Below are 22,993 nucleotides of genomic sequence, written 5' to 3'. Positions count from 1 at the left end.
CACAAACATGACCCCTGTGACTCCTACAGTGCAGAGGCAGGGTCATAAACCTCTCCGCAGTCATTTCCATTCCATTGCTTCTGTTGGGGTCATGCCAGAGCGCCATCAAGAGCGATTATTTTGCAGCTAATTCTCAGGAGACCCACACACAGAGAAAATAAAATTGGGGCTGCTGAGAAAGGTGCATGTCAGGCCCCATCACAAAACACTGAAAATCTTATCTTAGATGCATTATACCTGATCAGTGAACTGACATCAGCTTTTATGCTTTAAAATAAAAACTAGGGAGGAAAAGTTAATAACGTCTCTTCTCTCACTGTAAGCCATCGAGTTTTTTATCTGAGGGAAAGAAGCACTGGGTTCCAAAGGCTGTAAAATGTGTTGCACAAAGCGACGTCAGTGCCGGCAATGTGCATTAATGCGTTTCTGATCGGGTTTGTTTGTTTCTACGCAAAAGTTCAAAGTGTTATTAGAGTCACTCCACCCAGCTGCATTTGCTAATGAGTTTCTTCAGGAATGTAATAATCACACGGAGGAACTCAGCGAGAGAAAAGAACAACAACATGCTGACAACCAAATGGCAAAAGACAAACAATGGTTTTATAGCTTAATACAAGTCTCTTTAACAACAACACTCTGTTTTAAAAACCACAGTCTTATTAAGGTCAGATGTAACTTATGGTGTTCTAGTTGGCATCTCATTATCACATTTGTTATTACATGCACTGGCCAATAATTACAGGAGTCCTTCTAAAAATGATTAAATGAGTGGCCTTGTCTTTTAGCATATTGGAAAAAAACGTATTAAAAATGCTCAACATGTGTCTGTGGTTTTAAAAACAACAAACAGCTTATGATAAAGGTTTGAAAATAATACGTAAATTGCATACTTTCACATTCAGCAGAGCAAACCATGAATAAAGCTGTAAATAGAATCAACTGCCATGTTTTCATAAAAACTGCAAACTGTGCAAGGGCAACCACATCACACACACAATGATGTAGCCTCTTATCTTCAAAAAGAAAAAGGATTTTGCAAATCTGGAAGGTTACCCAGACAAGATTTTTCATTTTTCAGCTCATTTAAATTGTTTAGACCTCATCACTCATCACTAGAATGTAGGTGTGAATGGTTGACTGTCCATGTATAGCTCTCAGTGTTGGGCCTGAGATAGACTTGCGACCCCCCGTGACACTAAACAGAGTAAGCAGTTACAGAAAATGGATGCACGGATGGATTTCTCGGCAGATTTTACAGTCTGTTGTTTTCACCTCTCCATCCATTTCACTTCAAATCTGTGCTTTGTCTTTTTTTCCTTTTCTTAAAAGTCACAAGTCAGTGTTGTGTTCACAACTCTTTCTGCTGCTGGAGCCTGTCCTGTGAAAAATGAGGACCCCCGCACTGACAGAGATCATTTCGCCTAAGAGTGGTGAAAGAGCTCTAATAAGTAATTTAAAAGATATATCGTTTTGTAAAACACAGGACTCACCACGTCCTGAAAACAAGAGCCCACATCCCTTCTTTGGGCTTAAAGTCAGGCATGAATCAAGAGGAACATCTCTTTGGTGTCACAACATGTCCTCATGTGGGCTGCAGCTTATTAAAGTAGACAGTCAACTTCCCTGACAGGTTCCTAGTGATCCATTGATCCAAAGGAGCTTAAAATTTAGCTTGTCGTTGACCCATTCACACACACACGAATGGCAATGGCTGCCATGCAACGTGCTTACCTGACACACCAGGAGCAAGGACACTTTGACACGTAGCTGGGACCGGGGATCGAACCACTAGCCCTGTGGTCCGTGGACGACTGCCTTACCAAATGCCCTCCAGCCGCCCATTGTCCTGCACAAAAGTAGCGTCTTTTCTCCTGTATTGGACCCCCGCACTGACAGAGAAACAAATACAAATATGACACGTCATTTGTCTTCACGCTGCATGATGGGGACCTGGGATGCATCCCATCCCATTGGGATTATTTGGAGGTTTACGTTTCTTCATGGAAGGGAGAGAATGAACGTAGTTTAATGAATGAGTGCTGATTTTTGCTTTGTTTTAAATCTTGTTTAACTAATGATAAAACTAACTACTAAAAGTTTCATGTTGTACTGCTCTAAACATGGAGTCAGTACGATAGCAAGTCTTAGCTTTTACAGTTATGCGTTTCAAACAATGCTGTGAATTACTGTAGAATTTAGAGTAGATCGGGCTTAAACCCATTAATCACTGTAGTTTAAGTTCAAACTTCAATTTTATTTTATTTGTCTTTGAGACGAAACCAAACTGTGTAACACGGTTGCTCAGTAACTACATCAACAGAGCTGCTGATATAGGCCTGGAGTGGCTCAAGAGGAGTAAGGAAATATTATATTTTTAGGAATCCTTTATAACACTTCCTAAGAATATTTAGGCCACCGTGAAAGAAATATTACAAAATAAACAAGTGCTTAGTTGGATACGTGGTTTTGAGAGACATTTCAATAACAGTTTTCCTTCTGTGTTGATGAAATGTGAGAATGATCAAGCAGACAACCAGTTTCATAGTCTCTGCACAGTTTTCTACAATCACTCTTCCATAAACCTAAACAGACATGAGGTCACGACGACCTTTACGACCGGTCGTCAAAATCTAATCAGTTCATTCTTCAGTCTAAGTGGACATTTGTGCAAGGCATTCCTGAGATATCCTGCACACAAACATGCAACAGAGGTGCACACTTACACATGGACAGCACAAAAACATACTGCCATGGCTGTTGTTTGCATGAAGGCATAAAGATTCTTACACAACTCACAGATTGGTTTTAAATGGTATATAAAGGAAATCAAGATTTTATTCAAGAAAATCAAGATTTTTCAAAAAAGTTAATTGAAACGGACAAACCCACTCATAAAATCCATAATGTAAGGAGATATTGTACGTCCGAACTTTGAAAGAAGCCTTGGTGCATATGCCATCCATTTGTCTCACTACACACTTCCTCCACCCTACTACCACGACCATTATCCATAAGCAAGCAAGAAATCACATGTCTAAAAAAGAATAGCTGCTTCCAGTTAAAATCTTTAAAATTGACATGTTCCTGAATAAGTGTAGTCATAACAAAAATAACATCAGCGAGCAGTTTTCATGCTAAAGACAGAGGACAAATCTACAAATATGGAAGCTTTAAATAAAAACTTGAATGAAAGCCTGCGTGACAGACTTGTTGACATCTGTTTTGGCAGATGGATTTGGTTAAACAAAAGATTTCTTCCTCTGGGACCAAACACAACGAGAGGTTCTCAAAGTCAGAAGCCCGCTTCACATGAGCCTTTTGTCACGACATTAAACTCCACAACACAGACACATAGACTTTAATGTCCTGCTCAAGCCTCAGTGCCACTGCTAACATGAAGTGACATGACTGAGGATGTTGCCTGCAGCACACATCTTGATGCTGAATGGATGGTGAACGTTTGCAAAAGAACAACGGGCCAAAATGAAGGCTAAACATATTTACCTACTGTTCTCTCACTGTACTGCTCTCTGCTAATGGGCCTAAAGCTGATGTTGGATTTAAAAGTTTGTGTTGGGATTACTTTGTGTATTTACAGAGAGAAAAGGATCATTAAATGAGTTATCAGGAGTGAATTTACTGACTGAATCTTCATTAGTACATACAGGAGCCAGCTCGTGCAAAAATAAAGCCACAGTACCAACCCTCAACGCTCTCAAACACACTAGAAATGTTTGTGTAATGAATGTGTAATAATGCATTAACAGCAGCATTAGTCATTTGTTTAAATAGCACAAGTGATGTATGTTTACTGACACAGAGTTTTAGTAGCTGTGTGAATTAGTGCTTGTTTTAGGAAAAAGCAAACCAAAAAACACGAAGACAAATCCGATTTCCCACCACTTTACCCAAGTCTGCTCATTCCCAAGCTTAATGTTTGTTATAGCCCCATAAACATTACCATTTACAACAAATGATGTCATGTCAAAAGAAGAACATTTCACAAATGTGATCTTAGAAATATTTGTTGGAATAACTGCATTCCAACAAGTATTGAAGTGTCTTACAATAAGGACTCCTGGCTGAACAGGTGGCTGGAGGATTCAATGAGCCATCAGTTGTTCACTCATGCACTAAATAGTTGCTGAAAGATGTTGTTTCACTCAGAAGCATTTACCCTGACCCTCAGGGGAGATAACAAAAGGGCTGAAGGAAGGAAGGGGTGTGTGTGTGTGTGTGTGTGTACATACATACATACATACATACACACACACACACACACACACATATATATATATATATACACATACATATACATATATATATACATATATATATAGACAGACAAAAACCTTTGAATTTTGTGTGTGTATATATACATATATAAATATATATATATATATATGTGTATATATATATATATATATATATATATATATATATATATATATATATATATATATATATATATATATATATATATATATATATATATATATAGACACACACACACACACACACACACACAATTCAAAGGTTTTTGTCTGATTATCACCATTAGGTTTTGCAAGGTGAATTTTTGTCAATATTCCTTAAAATTGAGTTATGTAGCTCAGCTTTGCCTCCAATCTTAATCTACACTAAATGTCTATTAATTGGCAGGCTTCAGCACAAAAACCTAAGACTGGCAAGTGACCAGGACTTGGATAAAACTGTACACGAATAGTAAAAATCTAAGCAAGGTTGAAGCATAAGTTGCAAAAAGAAGCAGAACTGTCCCATCCAAGTACAAGCAACCACTTCAGGCTGTGCAAAGGGACTTTATGACAGATTTGACTGGGAAACAAAGAAGGTGTGGTTCATGTCCTTCAGTAAAACCATTACACCTCATGTAAACAATCCAAGGATGTTAGGACGAGAACACAGTGCTTGTCAGGGTGTGGAGCACCCGTACCTGCAAGTAGCATGCAAATAGGCCTTTATTGAGAGAATGTTGTTTTGTCTGTGCGTGTCACTGCCAGGTCCTGATCCACGCCCATTCTCTATAACTGCTGGTATTTGAGTCACTCATCTAATTGTGTGTTGTCTGATTTAGGCTCTACAGGTCTGGACCGATCCTCCCTCTTCTCCAGCCCCCGTTGCCTTAGTTTTAACATTGCATTTTTATTTTTTCTTCCAAGAGGAAAGAGCTCCAGGGACATGGCAAGATTTGCTTCACTTCAAACTGTGCAGGGATAAAATACAGTTTGAAAGATGTTTCTAAACAAAACAGTGTTACTGTGCAGCTGTAAATGGCAGGCATTTTATATAAAGACCATCAGACTCAGCCATGTGAAAACATCCTTGATGAGCGCAGATTGACTTTCACCAATGACGCAGGACAAGGAGGGGTATTGTAGTGCTCTTGTTGTGTTGAGTGAGCTGAGAGGCAATCATAGTGATTTCTGTCCAGCTCTCAGATAGATAAACAGACTGGGCATATGGAACAAGGCTTCCAGGATATTTATGTAGGCTACAGAGGTATTTTAGGAATGTGGACATGGCAGGTGACCTCTCTATATCTCTAAATAAGGCTGGCTGACAGCTGTTTATTGCTGCTTTTGCCTAGGTCACCACAGTGTGTGTTTATCTACCAAAAGAATGTGTGTGGAGCCATAAAGAATGAGCGCTGTTTGAAATTCTCTAAAAATTATGTCTATGGTAACAAAAATCATGTTTTTTTTCTAAAAATCCTGGAGCACTGGCTGGAACTTGAACCGTTGACCTCTGAACTCTTCGCCTATCAGACATCTCTGATATTAGTGTTTGTGAAAGAAAGTTTTTATTTTTCTCTCCCACAGGAAAAACACAAATAATTTTCTTCAAGCAATATGAAGAGAAAATTTCAATGTGTCCAGTCCTTTGGTTTATCCTGAAAACTAATGACAATAAGATTACACCAAGTGTCCCCAAAGTGTCCTTGGGCAAGGCACTGAAGCCCAAGTTGCTCCCGGTGGGTCAGGTGAGCACCTTGCACTGCAGCCACCGCCATCGGTGTGTGAGCGTGTGTGTGTGTGTGTGTGAATGGGTGTATGGGAATCAACACTGTAAAGTGCTTTGGATTAAAGCGCTATATAAGTGGACGTTTTAGTAAACGCTTGTTGGCCAACCATTGCACGGTAGCATGTCTTCCTGGTGGATTACTCTGAGACATGACGGCTGCATTTGAACATAGCAGACTCCACCTCTCCAAATGTACTGTACTTCCTCAGTCGTATTGTTTTATCATACTGGTCAATGACACCAACACCCCACAGGCCAAAATGCACTCTGTGTTATTCCTGTTAAAATAAAAGGAACAAGTCAGATTTATCTCCCCTGCTCCCAATCTGCAAGAATCTATTTTGTCTGTATAGTAACCAGGAAAATGTCCCACATTACAGTCCACAAAACTTGTGTGAAAGCTTTAAACTATTTTATAGACTGGCTGCTGCCGTTTAACTACACTACTACTCTTGTCCTTGTGGACGGATTTAATACAGGAAATAACGTAGCAATGAGTGAAATCAATAAGGGTTTGGGATCACAAAGCCCTGCACTTGATTAAAGCATCATATGTCCCTAATATCTAATGAATTCAATAAATATTGAAGCCCAGAGACCAGAAAATTGGTTAAAAGGTTGTCATTCCTGCAGTGCTGCCTGTGCAAACAGCTGGTTTACAGCTGCAACATCACTAATGGTCAAAAAAGGGCAGCTGCTGTATTAATTCACCAAATTTGGGGAAAACATTTCACTAGAGGCTCCATTAGAACTAAATAGATTCGGCAGTTACGCTCTCAGCAGCAATTACCTCAGATGATTCCGAACACCCAAATGCCTTTTTCCCCCCAACCCACTGAGCTCTGGAATGCAAATTACATTGTCAATGGAAGTCCATGAAAAGAAGCTGGCACACCGTGACGTCCTAATAGGCAGAAGATGGAACTGGATCAAGACTACATTCCTAGACACTATTTTATATTTAGAAATCATTGACCACCTAAGCCTGCAGCGACCTGTCCCTTTACCAGGCGCAGGACCCAGCTAATGGTCCTGGCATGGGCACAGTAATGTCATGGGTGAACACTCCAATGAGTAGTTTATTAGAAATTAGAGTTCAGTGAAAGAGATGCACAGGTGGTCATCTACTGGGTCTGCATGGCTGCAAAATGGAGTAGGAGCTCAAAAATGCATCAGATATACTCGTATCCATTTGATACAAACTTGTATTATTAACCAAATGTTCATCATTTTCAACCAGAACACAGTATGAATCATTTCATTAACTAGTTAATAATTTTAATACAGGGTTTTTTAAATCTGCCAGTGCTGAACACGGGCATAAATTAGCCATTGAAGTTGCATGTTTCTGTGTTTTGAGCTGTTAAAGAAGCACAAAGCAGCAGAGGAGGTGCTGCTGGTGTTTGTCTGCGCACAAAGCAGCTGTGTGGCCTAAGGCCGAGTCTGCTCCAGCTGAAAGACAAACCCACACTTAACCCACATCGCTGCATTGTAGTGCTGCAAACAGCAGATTATGTAACAATTAATTTTAAAAATGTTACATTTGTGCTGCCGTTATTTCTCACTGCTAGTTTTGGTCACATTAATTGTACAGTTACATAAAATGAGTAAATGTTCAGCAGCACTGCTTAGGGCACTAAAAATGGACAGCACATGCAAACACTACTGCAAACATATACTGTAGATGTTTTCACACATTTATCAGCAATTTTTAAGCTGTGAGTTTATAACAAAGCTGAAGATTGTCATGCTTCCCTGTGTATGGCTGCCACATACAAGGCGAGTCAGTGGGAGGACGAAATTGTAGTTTAGACCTTTAGAGAGATGAAAGTTTGGGGCATGCAATTATTTCCTAAAGCCAGTGCACAACAGCAGAGATGCGATGACTCGAGGCCACATTTACACCAAGTGGACGCTCACAGCCACAATCTTGTGGAAATCTTCAGTTCAGAGTTCATGTCATATTGGATTTGCTGTAAATATGACTAGAGAAAAAAAATCTATCGTCTTGGCATTAATGACAAGTAGGTCGCGGGAATCATTGTGGAAGGCTGCAAAAATGCAAAGGAAACCATTCGTTTCGAGTTTCAAGTTCATAAAAAAAATGAATGTCGTTCTGATGCAACATTAATATTATGAACAACAAAATAATTAGCAACGTTCTAAAGCAGATCACAAAGTCCTTCACAATAATGGCAATGAAATAAAAGTAATGAAATTCAAATAAAAACAAATGATTTCAAACATAAGGCAAAACATCAAAGTTACTAAAAGGTCAAATGGGTTTTAGCGGCTTTTTAAATTCATCCAATAATGAGAGTCCATCGATTTTAAGTCCAATTTTAAAGAGTTTCTAGAGTTGATGGGCTACATCCTAAGCCTGGAGTGAGGGACCCAAGATTTCTACGGGTGTCATACAGCTGCAGACCAATTTGACTGGAAGTTAGTCCAAAGAGACCAAAATAGGTTTGATATGGGAGATTTTGGAAGGTTTTGTTAGGAGTCTAATTGATCCGGGAAGGTCTTCCTGAGAAACTGTAGTCATGAATTACCAGTGTATGTAACCATGACAGGAAATACCACATCCAACGAAATCCAATAAAAGGCACTTCGACCTCTGCCAGATGACTGGAAATCCGCCCTTGAATGCTAATTAAGGCATCTTTCTGTCAGCTCCCTCAATAAAATGCACCACCCTTAATTGCCAAAGTTTGAATCATCCAATTTATGAAGCAACATTACGAGAAAACCTAGCACTACAAGGGCGGTATGTCCAATATTAAGGAGCTAGGGAGCAGCCCTGGGGCTGGATCAGGACGTGTTCAGATGCTCAGTTACTAGAGAATTGATGCAAGAATGCAGGATTTAATGGAAAGATTTGTCAGCCGTCATAAAATGTTACTCAATAACTTCCTGAATTCAGAGGAAGCATATCTCATTGCAAATTACATTCAGTGACTGTAAAATTGCCCGCAGATTGTGCAAGTATATACAGCATTTTTCCTGTCTTATCTCCACTTTTCTCTTTTCTAAGTTGTCTTTGTTTTGCATCCAATCTCCATTTGTCCACCTCTTTTCTTTCCTGGCCTCTTCCTTTCTCTTCTCTTCTCCTTGTTCCTCGCGTCCTTTCCTCGGGTTATCTCATCTGTCTTCACCGCATTACTTACTTTTCCATCTCCATCTTAGACTCTTCTGATCTCCCCTCTCCTTATCTTTGTTTCTCATTATATTTTCCCCTTCCCTCCTCAATTGTCCTGCGCTTGGCGCTTTTATTCCTTTCCTTGTTTCTCTTTTCCATGTATGTCATTTTCTCCACTTCTTTCCTCCCTTCTCCTCTCCTTTTGTTTCTCCTGTTGCCTTGTTTCTCAATGTTTCCTTGTACCTCCTCAGTTCATTTCTCCTCTCATCTTCTTTCACTTTTTATCGTTTAAAATCTTTTCGTCATGATTTTCCGCTCCTTCTCCATTTCCAAATTCTTTTCCTTGTCCCTACTCTTTTTTTCTCTTTTTCACCCTCTCCTCTCTCGTGCTTTTCTCCTTATTGGCTTTTTCCAGTAGCAAAAACCAGTAAGAACAAAATAAGAAAAGGAGGAAGCTACACAGTGTCCATGTGCATAAGCCTGATTACCGTGCATCCTAACAAACCCTCCAACTAATCATATATAAATTTTTTCCCCCTCTCATAAGACTCATAGAAGCATTTGTTGAAGCAGTGCCACCATAAACTTAGTCTCACAAAGATGAGTCAGTCCACCTGCCAAGTTCGAATAACTCCTTCACAAACGGACAAATCCTTGTCTGTGTATACTTTCATTGAACACTGTAGACAAGCCCTAGTTCCTGAGGCACCGACAGAATGTCTAGCAAGCTACCTGCCACCTCCAACAGGGCCCTGATCTGAGAAAGAGACTCACAGGCACCACAGGACCCCTTAGGGTACAGCTTCCATTCTGAGACGCCTAAACTAACTTTCAGCTTCAGCACAGGGACCAATATGCACCTGTCTGTTAAACGCAGAAACCTGTTACATCACATATTTTGGCAGGTTTCATCCAAAAGATGTTAGGTTGCTGTTTGTCAGTGCACTGCAAAAGATAAGATTATCTGCTAAATTGATTACACAATTAGTCCTTGAGGCTAATGATAGTTTTAACTTTTGTTTTCCAAATGTATTTATGTATGTTTTTTTTAAACAGAGGAGCAAAGCAGCACTATCTCTAAGTGACTACTAATGAAGTTTATTTTCACTATTTTAAAGGCTTTACATGGGATGGTCATTAAATAGGATTATTTTTAAAATGAATCTTCTGTACAAAAACAATGTCAGTTTAGGTGTTGCTGCAGCAACACCTTTAACTGCCTCAGGCATCTATCCAGTGAACTCACGGCTCCTAGCATTTGGAAGTGGAACTGCAACAAGATACTGAAATTCCTTTCTGTTCAAATATGATGCACCTTCACAGTTAACCTCATAAAATAGCACTTATTGACAATAAAATGCATATGTTTTTTTTTTTAAGACTAAACATCTTTTGAAAACAACACATTGGGAATATTACAGTTATTCCTACCATATAAGAGCTATAAATAAGCTGTATGCAATAACTGTGGAATAACAGGATTGATTTGCATGTTATAGAGCCACTTCTGGAGCATTTTTGGATTATTAGGGGTATTTGTGGTGTGTTTTATGGGAATCTAAGCTGGAAATATCTCTGAGGACTGATGGATGGACGCTGAGAGGAAATACTGGTCCATTAAAGACTGTGTAGGTCCATGGTCCTACTTCAAAAAGCGCCTCTCTCTGTGTCTGTCTGTCTGTCTCTCTCCCTCTCTCTCTCTCTCTGAGGATAAGCTCGTCCCTTTTTCTCCCCCCACCGTGATTGGACGAGGCCACTTCTTGGGAATGGCGTCAAACTGTTTAAATAGCACTTTGTGCACCCTCGGCTTAAAGAGTTTTTTAGCGTTGATAGCGGCGCAACACGCTTTAATTAAGAAGATAAAAAAAAAACACGCACGTTTCTATCAACTCATTTCTTTTTAAGGTGGAACTTAAAAAAAATAATTTGCCTTACAATAATTTTTGAGGATTATTTGTGGTCTTTTGCGGATTTTGAGGGATTTTATTACATTTGATCTGCTGGTTTCCTCAAGCAGGTGAGTAACAAATGTTCTGGCTGTGTTGCCATAAACAGAGAACTGTGGCCGAGTTTCTGATGGTTTTTAGGTTTTTAGGTTTTATTGCATCCCATTTGTGAACTTTACGGTTAGACGTGGTTAGACTGATACACTGTTTGTGGTTATTCGCAGCAGGCAGCAGGTAGCGTCTCACAATGAAGGTGACAGGGATATTTCTGCTGTTGATGCTCTGGACCTGCGAGGGCGCGAGAGTCGCAGGTGAGTTTGGCTGATCCTCAACTTGAACTTGTAAAGTTTCTCAGAATGTTCCTTTCCTTGTTTGAACTTGCACTCAGTTATTGCACATTATGCGAATGAAGCTTCGTTTTCTAAATTCGAAGCGCACTGAAAATGAAAACAACAGACAAAGGCTGACTGCTGATTGTTATTCACCCGCAGAGAGCCGAGACGACAATAGCGTGTATGACTTGTTTGAGCTCATCCAAGTCCCCAAGAAGAACCACGGGGTCACCATGGTGAAGGGAGACGACCCGTACAGCCCCGCCTACAAGATCCTCAACCCGGACCTGATTCCCCCGGTCCCCGAGAGCGCCTTAAGGGACCTGATCGACTCCATCCATGCCGAGAGGGGATTCCTCCTCCTGCTCAACTTTAAGCAGTTCAAACGGACCCGGGGAAGCCTCCTGACCGTGGAGAAGAAGGATGGCTCCGGACCCATCTTCGAGATCGTCTCCAACGGGAAGGCGAACACGCTGGACATCGTTTTCTCCACCGAGAATAAGCAGCAAGTGGTTTCTATCGAAGACGCCAATGTGGCGACGGGCCATTGGAAGAATATCACGTTGTTCGTGGAGGAGGACCGGGCGCAGCTGTACGCGGGATGCGAGGAGGTGGACACCGCGGAGCTGGATGCGCCCATCCAGAGCATCCTGACGCAGGAGACTCCGACCATAGGGCAGCTCCGTGTTGGCAAGGGGGCAGTGAAAGACAGGTTCATGGTGAGAGCACGGGCCAGTCACGACTTTGAACTTTGTTTTATATTGCGCATTTCATCACGGTTTTTTAAAAAAAATCAGCTTCAAACTAAAAACACGTCTGAATATAGGGTTAGGCTGAATATAATTAGTCCAATGCTTTCGCTGCGAGGCAGTGATTAGATGTTTGAGTTACCGCTGCGTCAGGTTGTAACCTAAACTTGAACGTCGATACTTGCAGGGGGTTCTACAAAACGTGCGGTTCGTGTTTGGAACAACATTGGACGCCATCCTCCGCAACAAAGGATGCCAGAGCTGTGAGTAATCCCGACTACGATGTCTTCAGTGTTTCCTCGTCACTCATCTCTTCATGTTCTGCCAAGTCCTAGCAAGTCCTTATCAAAGAAATGTGTATACACTTCATTTTCCTAGTGATTTCTACAGAAAACACTCCCTTGCCAAGCTGTTTACCACTTTTTAAATACCTCAGGGTGCTGTGGTCTCGAAATATGTTCTCCGGGGTGTAATGATAAAACTAATTACTTTTGGGAGTGATTTATAGCAATGTGGGATGTGCTGTACGAATCTAAATGCAAATACCCTTCTTTCATAAGACATGAAACCATAGAGATGAGTGTACAGATACGTGATAGATTGTTACGGTTTCTCTTACAGTGACTGACACAGAAGAGTCTCTTATATTGACTAACAGGATGATTCTGCACAACCTTAATGGCTCTTCAGCCATCAGGACAGAGTACACTGGACATAAAACTAAAGGTAAACAATGCTGCATGGCATTTATTCCCTGTTGCTCATGTTGAAATCTGTTGTTTCACCCAAGGTCTGGAGACTGACTGGACTAGTTTGCAAAAGAATCTGGGGAGAAAAAAAAGAAAAAGAAAAACACAGCGTAACAATTAATGCCCTGATCTTATGTGTTTCTGCTGAAGACCTGCAGATGGTCTGCGGCTTCTCCTGTGAGGATCTGGTCAGCATGTTTAAGGAGCTGAAGGGCCTCGGTGTTGTGGTCAAGGAGCTGTCCAATGAACTCCGCCAGCTGGTAAGGAGAAAACCTGCCAGACAGTCCAGTGGCAGAGAGCATGTGCCTGTGTGTGGTTTCACCCCCTGTGCACAGCTGTTTTGAAAAAGTTATAGTCCATTCACATTTCATACTGAAGCCTAGAAAATGCAGTAACTAACATTCTGTAAAAGAATATTTACTTTTATCAAATAGGGTTTAAAATACCTTGAGTGTAATATGAATTTTGATGTGAATATGACTCAGTAATGGACTGCATCAATGAAATCTGCATAAATGTAGCTGGAAAAGAGGCTTTAACTATCCAAAGCCAACACTTTTTTATTATAGCCAATATTTAGCCTACGTTTGACATTTGCTCTTTGCTTATACTACTGCATATGCTACTGTATATGTTGACTGTACACAGTATTATAATATGGGCGCGGTGGTATTTGCCAATGTAACAATTCACGGTGATCCAAATAACATCAATGTTTTGTCTGTTTGTCCTACACCTCCTCCCAGACGGATGATAACAAGCTGATTATGAACCACATTGGCATTCACAACGGCGTCTGCATCCACAACGGCATTGTTCACCATAACAGTGATGAGTGGACCGTTGATGATTGCACTGAGTGCACTTGTCAGGTCAGATCTTCAAACTGAGCTCCCATGAGCGTGTGTTTATTTTGTCTGAATTCATTAACCACATGTCTAGGGGATGCACTCTAATGTTCTGACTTGTCTATACACACACACACACGTGTAATAACAATCCACACCAAGGCACAACACCACTCAAATGATGTGGTCACTAATTAGTATTGTGCAGTGTGGGTATTAGTGTGAGCCTTTACTGCTGTAATGAGAGGTCTGCTGGCTCGAGTGTGACCTGGGGGGACTTGACTGGACTTAAAGTGATGCACCTGCAGTAATTATGAACTTTGGCTCTGACAAGTGTAAATGATGGATGGGTTTAGGTGCAACATACTTGTCGAGGAAGATCCCTGTATTTCACTACTGGGCTTTATGTGCTGATACACTAACCCATCTTCAATGTATATTCATATAATGAATATGGTAAAGGTGCAAACTGTGATGTTGAGTAGACAGTTTAACAAGTTCAGTGCAGGGACATGGAATTACTCTGCAACACACACTAATTTTTATTCAATTTCACATTAGTGACACAAATCTGTAGTGTGTCAAATGGAAATAGGGATTTAATCCTGCACCAGGACACAATTTTGGTGAAAACTGCAAAAATATTTGGATATTTCTGAGCTTACATTTAACTATGAAATTAATGTTTGTGCTGGTGTAGGATTCTGCGACCGTCTGCCGCAAGATCTCGTGCCCATTGATCCCGTGTGCCAATGCCACTGTTCCTGATGGAGAGTGCTGCCCGCGCTGTGGAACACGTAAGGCTTTTTGCCTCCTAAGCCAAATCTCATATTGTCAGAATGTGCAGGGTTCTAAAATGGTGCACAATAATTACAGTTTTTACTATAAGCATTTACATATATGTCTGCGTAAGCTAGAATCTATGTTCTAACTAACAGATGCCTCATTCAGAAACTGACGCATTCACCGAAAGAGCCACTTCTGTTCTTTGCCATATTAAAAAAAAAAGTTTCTGAGCCCATGTTAATTTTAGAAATGATTTAACTGCAATAACATAAACCTAAATGAAAGGCTGCTTACAGTATGTTTGGAACACTGGCGCTTTGAATATTCAAGTTGAAATGGCTGTAATTTGCCAAATTGGTTACAGCAGGATGGAAAACTGGTTGGTGTTTGGCAAATCCCATCTTCTACATGAGGACTAGTGACATGTTCTTCATACCTTTGCAGCCTTGACTGTAATGCTTCCCTAGAACATAAATAAACAGGGAGATCCACATTTATCCCAACCTCAGCCACTTGTTGAAGTCATTACACACCCAGGGCAATGTTTCCTCTTTAAGAAAACAGACATCAGTGGGGCATCCCTGTGTATCCTCAGGACAGTGGACCTTTCTATTTCCCCAGCTTGTCTCAGTGTGTTAGCCTCTGCCCTCTCACTCAACAGAAGGCCTCTCTCTGTCTGTCCCTGCTAAATCCACACCATTAGTTCCCCCCCCCCCCACAAAAGGAGCACTTTCCCTCCTCATTTAGATCTGGGAGTGTTTGTGAAGGGGGTGCCGCTTCACTGGGATAGCCCTTTATTGTCTCCCTTTCCCCCATCTCCTAAATGTATTCTCCCTCTTCCTACTGCTTAGCGAGCGACTATGCAGAGGATGGCTGGTCGCCGTGGTCTGAATGGACCCATTGTTCCGTGTCATGTGGGCGGGGCATCCAGCAGCGTGGGCGCTCTTGCGACCGTATCAATAACAACTGTGAGGGTACCTCTGTGCAGACCCGTGACTGCTACTTCCAGGAGTGTGATAAACGCTGTGAGTTAGCACAACGAGCTCTCACCTAACACAAAAAGTATATTCTGTTCACTCACACATAGTCAATCCCCGTCCTCATCGGTGTGGGACAATATTTTAATAGCATGCCACTGTGTCCTAACATCGTATACAACGTAAGCTGTTAATGACCTCTGACCTTTCTTTGTGGCCTCCAGTCAAGCAGGACGGAAACTGGAGCCATTGGTCACCCTGGTCTTCCTGCTCTGTCACCTGTGGTTCTGGTGTCATCACTCGTATCCGCCTCTGCAACTCCCCCACCCCCCAGCTTGGAGGCAAGGACTGTAAGGGAGAGGGCCGGGAAACTGAAAAGTGTCAGAAGACTCCATGCCCTAGTAAGATCCACTATCTAGTATTCACTGCCCAACTGAATTATCCTGTTATATAGAGCAACGATAGACATGGATGGTTTTCTTGTTTTAATCTCCCTAGTCAATGGCAACTGGGGACCCTGGTCACCATGGAATACCTGCACAATCACCTGTGGAGGTGGTGTGCAGACTCGTAAACGCCTGTGCAATGACCCTGCACCAAAATACGGAGGCAAAGAGTGTGTTGGTGATGCCCAAGAAACTCAAATATGCAACAAGGAAACATGCCCCATCGGTGAGGGATTTTAAAAACATTGAAACATGCTAGTTCAACATTATTTTGTGCTGCAGCTTTTTAATATCATAACGAGATCAAAAGTAGAATATGATTGAAGTGATTTTGGGATGGTGTACACTGCAGATGATGTCTTTGATGATAATGAGCCAGTATTGTTTTCAGATGGGTGCCTTTCTAGCCCCTGCTTTGCTGGAGTCAAGTGTACCAGCTTCCCTGACGGTTCCTGGAAGTGTGGAAAGTGCCCGGCTGGCTACGCTGGCAATGGCATTAAATGTAAAGACGTTGATGAGGTAAAACTTCCCATGCCCTTGTATTCTGATTGTTTTGACACCTACAAGCAGGGTTTTGATGACTGTTGTGAGATTAATGATAACAAATATTGTCCTTTTAAATGAAAAACAGTGCAAGGAGGTCCCAGATGCTTGTTTTGAGTTTAATGGAGTGCACCGCTGTGAGAATACAGACCCTGGCTACAACTGTCTCCCCTGCCCTCCTCGCTACTCAGGACCTCAGCCATTTGGCAGAAGTGTGGAGGATGCTGCTGCTAATAAACAGGTAGGAACAGTCTTTAAATTGAGTCAAGCAAATAACTGGAGAACAGCCAAAAAAGCATATGCATAGTCAGTGCTGATAACAGTAATAAGATACACACTTGTGCGTTGAGGGTAGGATCATACTTGCTAAATCCCTCATTCCTTCTACAGGTATGCACACCCCGTAATCCCTGCCTCGATGGAAGCCACAACTGCAATAAAAATGCCCGGTGCAACTACCTCGGACACTTTGCAGATCCCATGTACCGCTGCGAGTGCAAACCTGGTTATGCTGGCAATGGCCACATCTGTGGAGAGGACACAGATCTGGACGGATGGCCTAATGCTGACTTGGTTTGTGTGGAAAATGCCACCTACCACTGCAAAAAGGTAGGGAGTCAGTTTACCTCTGCATAAACCTGTATTTTTAAAGTCACAGGATTTATTAGATTATAATTTTGTTGTATTATAATCTCTGGAGTGTCTGAAAATGTTCCCTAATATTATTTAGGACAACTGCCCCAACCTTCCCAACTCTGGGCAGGAAGATTATGACAAAGATGGCATCGGAGATGCTTGTGACAGTGATGACGACAATGACAGCATTCCTGATGACAGAGTAAGTGAAACTCTCCAATTGTGAGCATTAAATGTAGAAATGCAAGAGGGTGTTGCTTTGCGATGGCTGGTAGCGAGAGGCAAGGAGATGGACGGCTCAATAGGAAAGCAAATATTTCTCCCCCCTCTGAGCCAAAACCTCACATTCCAACACTGAGGTACGGGTCTAAAAGAGTTACATTGTGTGTTTGCTAATCCCGACATTAGAGCTGGGACAGGGCCTAAAAATAAGGCTCCTTTTCATTCTGCATCTCTCCCTCCCTGCAAATGGACCAGCTCACACTAAGATGGCAAATGACAAACCATAACATATAACTGTTTTTCCCCCTCCTTTGTGAAAAAGGACAACTGTCCATTCATCTACAACCCCAGGCAGTATGACTATGACCGTGATGATGTGGGCGATCGTTGTGACAACTGCCCTTACAACAGTAATCCAGACCAGACCGACACAGACAACAATGGGGAGGGAGACGCCTGTGCTGTTGACATCGATGGAGATGGTGAGCCTTCATTTACATTGTTTATGCTTTAAAAAAAAATTTTTTTAAAAGGTTTTTCAAGTGACATGCTGTTATTCAATCCTCAGGCATATTGAATGAGAACGACAACTGTCCCTTTGTGTACAATGTCAACCAGAAAGACACAGATTTGGACGGAGTGGGAGACATGTGTGATAACTGCCCTCTGGAACATAATCCAGATCAGGTGTGTGGACACAGACATACACACCACCCTTTCCCGTTTCCTTCCACCTCACCCACTTAGAATAATCCACATTCATCTCCCTGCTTTTCTTTATAGCTCAGCATATATCGCTCTTTCAATTGAGAGAAGGCCAATGGTGATTAGCCTTGTGTAGCTGCCAAAGCTTATCACGCCATGTTAAAGTAGAGTAAATCCTGTCTGCGGTCCAAGGGCACATCAGTTCAATAAGGCATGGTGGGGGGCCAGAGGTCTTTTTAAATGACCCATTGACATTAGCTGACTAAAATGAGGCCCTAGGCTGGATGTTCCTGAAGAATGGGCTAGCTCTAGGCTATTTCCATGCTTTGTTGGTGTACCACAGGGCTGCTCGGTCCACCTGTACCATGCTACGTTGAGAAATAGGAATGTGTCAACAACAGGGCTCAGAAGAAGGACGGAAGGGTGGAAGGCAGGGGCATCAAAATCGACACGAATGTGGGTTTTAAAGAGTGAATTACATACTGCAATTAAAAGCACAAAAAAAAAAAGGCAGGTTCAGACATGGCAATGTTATTTGCTGTTCCAAAAAAGCACAAGTGCTATGCAAATCTGGTCTCTTCAGAAGTTGAGTTCATACTTAAATGTGGAATGGAACGAAAAAAAAAAAAAAAAACTCCACACAGTAACCGCTGACCTCTCCCCCTTAATTCCATTTATTTCCTTTAGCCCGAGTATTTCTTGGTGCCGTAAGGTGTGTCCAGTACTTTCAAGGAGAACTACAATATGACTTTATATTGAAAACATTGGTGTTGAACAAATAAACTGCAAAAGGAAGAGAAACAGAGTCTTGTCAATAGATGAAAACTGCCAACAGCAATAAAAGAGTAGCCTGAGCAAACTTTACAGGTGCAAGATCTGATTTTAGCCTAAGGAGGGGCAGGGACGGAGAGCTGGATAAAACAAATGCACCCAAAAAACAGTAAATCTTTGTTAGCCGGGTAAAACTTCATTTCTTCATTTTGCATTGAGCCACAACTCAGACACCACCATAATGTACGAATGCAGGTGGATTCAGATGATGACCGTGTTGGAGACAAATGTGACAGCAACCAGGACATTGATGAGGATGGACACCAGAACAACCTGGACAACTGTCCGTACATCCCCAATGCCAACCAGGCAGACCATGACAAGGATGGCAAGGGAGATGCCTGTGACCACGATGATGACAATGATGGCATCCCTGATGAAAAAGACAACTGTAGACTGGCCTTCAACCCCAATCAACTGGACTCTGATGGTGAGCAACACGGATCATCTGGGATGTTCCAATTTACTCAAACACAGCTCACAACATATCTGGAGGCCTCAAAACACCTTGATTATTATTACCAATAAATCTGTAATACATTTCAGGTGATGGTCGTGGGGATGCTTGCAAAGATGACTTCGACCAAGACAATGTGCCTGACATCTACGATGTATGTCCTGAGAACTTTGACATTAGCGAGACAGACTTCCGCAAGTTCCAGATGGTTCCTTTGGATCCTAAAGGCACCTCTCAGATAGATCCTAACTGGGTTGTCCGCCATCAAGGCAAAGAGCTCGTTCAAACTGTCAACTGCGACCCTGGCATCGCTGTTGGTGAGACAACAACTGAACATGATTTTCCTGCTGAATTATGAGAAATATGAGCACAGTCTATTGAGGGCTTTAATGTGTTTCTTCACCAGGGTACCATGAGTTCAATGCAGTGGACTTTAGTGGGACTTTCTTCATCAACACAGAGAGAGATGATGATTACGCCGGCTTTGTGTTTGGGTACCAGTCTAGTTCCAGGTTCTATGTTGTGATGTGGAAGCAGATTACACAAACCTACTGGTCACCTAAACCCACCAAAGCCCAGGGGTACTCTGGCCTGTCAATTAAAGTAGTTAACTCCACCACCGGCCCAGGAGAACACCTCAGAAATGCCCTCTGGCACACTGGGAATACAACCGGACAGGTGAGACATTTAATGGATTTGAGGTCCTATTGTCCAGTGGGTGAGTTTATGTTATAATGATAGGTAAGAACATAAAGCCATGGCTGCTTTTTTCCCCATGCATTAGGTCCGCACTCTCTGGCATGACCCTATGAATGTTGGATGGAAGGACTTCACTGCCTACAGATGGCATTTGATCCACAGACCGAGAACAGGCCATATTAGGTTGGCACACTACACTAATTAGCCGACATACGAGTTCAATCTGTGCAGTGGTTTGAAATTCCAACTTTCATTCCTCCTTGTTTTCACAGAGTTGTGATGTACGAGGGCAAGAAGATCATGGCAGATTCTGGTAGCATTTATGACAAGACATACGCGGGTGGCAGGCTAGGTCTTTTTGTCTTCTCACAAGAGATGGTATACTTTTCAGACCTCAAGTATGAATGCAGAGGTAAGGATTTAGGTCAAATCAGTTAAAATGGGATGTGCCTGCAGCTTCCCAGAAAGAATTTGGTTTTCTGTTTACAAAATGAATGTCCTTAAGATATCTAACTCCTCACACGTTTCTTTCTTTTAACAGATACATAAATGCACAGTACAGGAAACTCTGGGGAATGCACCTTTTTTTTCTATAAAATATGAACCTATCTATTCTGATGTCGAGGGACCGATTTATATCCGCGATTCCTTCTTCTGCGGCACGCAAACTCAAAACAGGGTGGAGGGTAACTTGAAGCTGGTTTGGGCAGGGCACCAATCAGCTGACTGCCAGTTGAGGATCAGAGAGCCCCTTCTCCAACCTCAGCATCCACAAGAGCAAGGAGAGCTGGGGAAAAAGAAAATAAGCCCTCTAGCTTTGCCAGTAGATGACCGACCAACGCCGTTCTATCCCAGCTCTGTTTGCTTCCTTGCTCTCTGAAAGACCTCATTCATCTCTGTGTGGGAACGGCTCCCCATGGACAGTTGTGCACTTCCAAGCCTTTACATCTCTCTGTCTGTCTTTCTGTCTCACCTCTCCAGCCAGTGTGCCTTTCTGCCTTACATTCTGGGTGGACATCCCAAAGAAAGAACTGATGGAATATTCCCTTTGCTTTACCAGATCTGCCAGGATGTAGATGTGGAATGATTTAATTTTGTGGACTCAAAGGAGAAAAACAGTAATCACATTTTTAACAGGATTGTTTGTTGTTGAGGATTTGCGACTTAAGAAAAATGTTGGGGGTGGAGAGAGTTGGAAATAAGGGGACCATTAATAATGTAGATGTGTTCATGCATGTACTATACGCAGGAGACAGGTCATGAATGGAACAAGATAGTACTTTTACCCATCTATATATGTATCTCTGTAGACAAGGAATGTGGAGAAGAAAAACGCAAAATAACATTTAGGTAAGCTCCATCTTGAACATAACAATATCATATCCTTTCCTGGTTAACTGAAAAGATCTCAGGGTGAGATGTAAGTGACGATGTACCCCCCTTATGAAGCAGTCAGACAAATCATATGAGGAATATATTTTACAGAAAATTGCTAAAGACAGCAATTTTAAAGCCGGTATTCTCTTACCATTCACCACATCACATCAGGACTTTGGACATTAAAGAGACATATTACTCTCAGCCTCTGATGATTTCAATTTGAAATTGTGTAAATTCCTTCATTTTATGGATTCTTGTCTACAATGTAGGCAGCAAAACGTTTGAGTGCTTTGAAAAAGTTAAACGCCCAAAATTAGGTAAACTTAAATGTGACAAGCTCGTCAGTGTCATCTATCTCCCACTGTACAAACAGAATTCGAACTCTCCTCAGATAGTGTACGTGACCTGTGTGCCTTTTCTTCAGAGATGAAAACACAAAAAACACCTTTGATATACAAATATTACCTCATTGCTGTTGTATAATTTGATCAAACAAAAACAAAACCTACTTTTTTCCTATTCCTTCGAAATCTTTCTGCTACTGTAGCATCAGCTGTAAATAGTACGACCTTTCATATCTAATAACACAAGTGAGCTCCCAATTTCATCGCCCATTGAAAATAAGTTAAATTGGAGATTTTTTTTTTTTTATAATTAATTTTGCTTCATAATGTATGTCCATTGCTGTCATTAGCAGGTAAATTATTTTTCTGGTTTGACTTCGCTGTTTGAGAGGTTGATTTGAATGTGTGCTGTGTGTGGGTGCGTCCATGTGTGGGTGCGCGCGTGTGTGTGTGCGTGTGTGTAGATAAATGCTATTTAAATAATTTATCAGGATTTGTTGCCTTGCAAAAGGTGCATGTCCATCTGTATAAACGGTTTGCACACTGACGTGAGGATGTTCTGTTCTTTATCGTTTTTACCATTTCTGTGTATCGTTGTTACCATTATTTTTGTACTATTAGTATTGCTTGTCTGTAAACATTTTCTTAGTTGTACAATACAAAAATGCTGTTTTAATTATAGCGAATATTTTGTTACTTACTTCAAAAAACTAAATAGTTGATAAAATTCTCAAAGCTATCTGTGCATTTATTTCTCCGTTTGGAGGTAGTTTACTATTACTCATCAAGTCTTTAAATGATGTGGAATGTGAGGGATGCTGTACATTAAGTATAAACTCCTGAATGATTCAAACAAGACATACTGTAAGTCTTTTCCGATCCAAAGACAACACATCTGGCTTTGGTTAGTTCTGCTATAGCCCCAATGTGAACATACTCAACATGTGAATATACTCAAAGTCAAAATGATTGCCCAGTTCTCCCAAGGTGCACACAAAGTTGTACTTTTAGGCTTTTCTCTCTGCAGACAGATGCACACGGTCTGTGGTATGAAGGCCACGTGAGGAATGTGACACAAAAGTCTGCTCCTCAGCTTGATGTGCCTGAACACTTTGTGATCTGCACTGACCTGTTCAAAAGGTTAAACAACTCCGAGAGCAAA

The 22,993-nt window shown here is 41.5% G+C and overlaps 1 protein-coding gene across 2 annotated transcripts; it reads left to right on the top strand.

The window, feature by feature from the left end:
* Nucleotides 1–10,989: 10,989 nt before the first annotated feature.
* On the top strand, nucleotides 10,990–22,560 carry thbs1b (thrombospondin 1b). 2 transcript variants are annotated; one of them, XM_067481815.1, is made up of 23 exons: nucleotides 10,990–11,198; nucleotides 11,355–11,438; nucleotides 11,619–12,178; nucleotides 12,396–12,471; nucleotides 12,830–12,934; nucleotides 13,108–13,217; nucleotides 13,704–13,829; nucleotides 14,506–14,602; nucleotides 15,443–15,616; nucleotides 15,793–15,969; nucleotides 16,067–16,240; nucleotides 16,406–16,533; nucleotides 16,646–16,798; nucleotides 16,948–17,166; nucleotides 17,288–17,395; nucleotides 17,738–17,897; nucleotides 17,984–18,102; nucleotides 19,147–19,381; nucleotides 19,498–19,725; nucleotides 19,815–20,086; nucleotides 20,193–20,290; nucleotides 20,380–20,519; nucleotides 20,649–22,560. In XM_067481815.1, exons 2-23 carry the CDS (start codon nucleotides 11,375–11,377, stop codon nucleotides 20,654–20,656), a joined length of 3,531 nt encoding a protein of 1,176 aa, XP_067337916.1. In that variant the 5' UTR covers nucleotides 10,990–11,198; nucleotides 11,355–11,374; the 3' UTR covers nucleotides 20,657–22,560. The 2 variants fall into 2 exon arrangements, with proteins under 2 accessions (XP_067337916.1, XP_067337915.1); XM_067481814.1 differs by having other exon boundaries at nucleotides 11,352–11,438.
* The last annotated feature ends 433 nt before the right edge of the window (nucleotides 22,561–22,993 follow it).

Source organism: Channa argus, chromosome 17 (assembly GCF_033026475.1).
Source record: "Channa argus isolate prfri chromosome 17, Channa argus male v1.0, whole genome shotgun sequence".
In the NCBI taxonomy this organism is placed as follows: domain Eukaryota; kingdom Metazoa; phylum Chordata; class Actinopteri; order Anabantiformes; family Channidae; genus Channa; species Channa argus.
This window is presented reverse-complemented; position numbering and strand designations above follow the sequence as displayed.

What these genes read in the sequence shown, in the direction of transcription:
- thbs1b (XM_067481815.1), top strand. Translation starts at nt 11,375, where the DNA reads ATGAAGGTGACAGGGATATTTCTGCTGTTGATGCTCTGGACCTGCGAG. An exon ending in CCAATGAACTCCGCCAGCTG is followed by an intron (nt 13,218 to 13,703) that starts GTAAGGAGAAAA and finishes ACCTCCTCCCAG; the next exon opens with ACGGATGATAACAAGCTGAT. An exon ending in ATGCTGCTGCTAATAAACAG is followed by an intron (nt 16,799 to 16,947) that starts GTAGGAACAGTC and finishes TTCCTTCTACAG; the next exon opens with GTATGCACACCCCGTAATCC.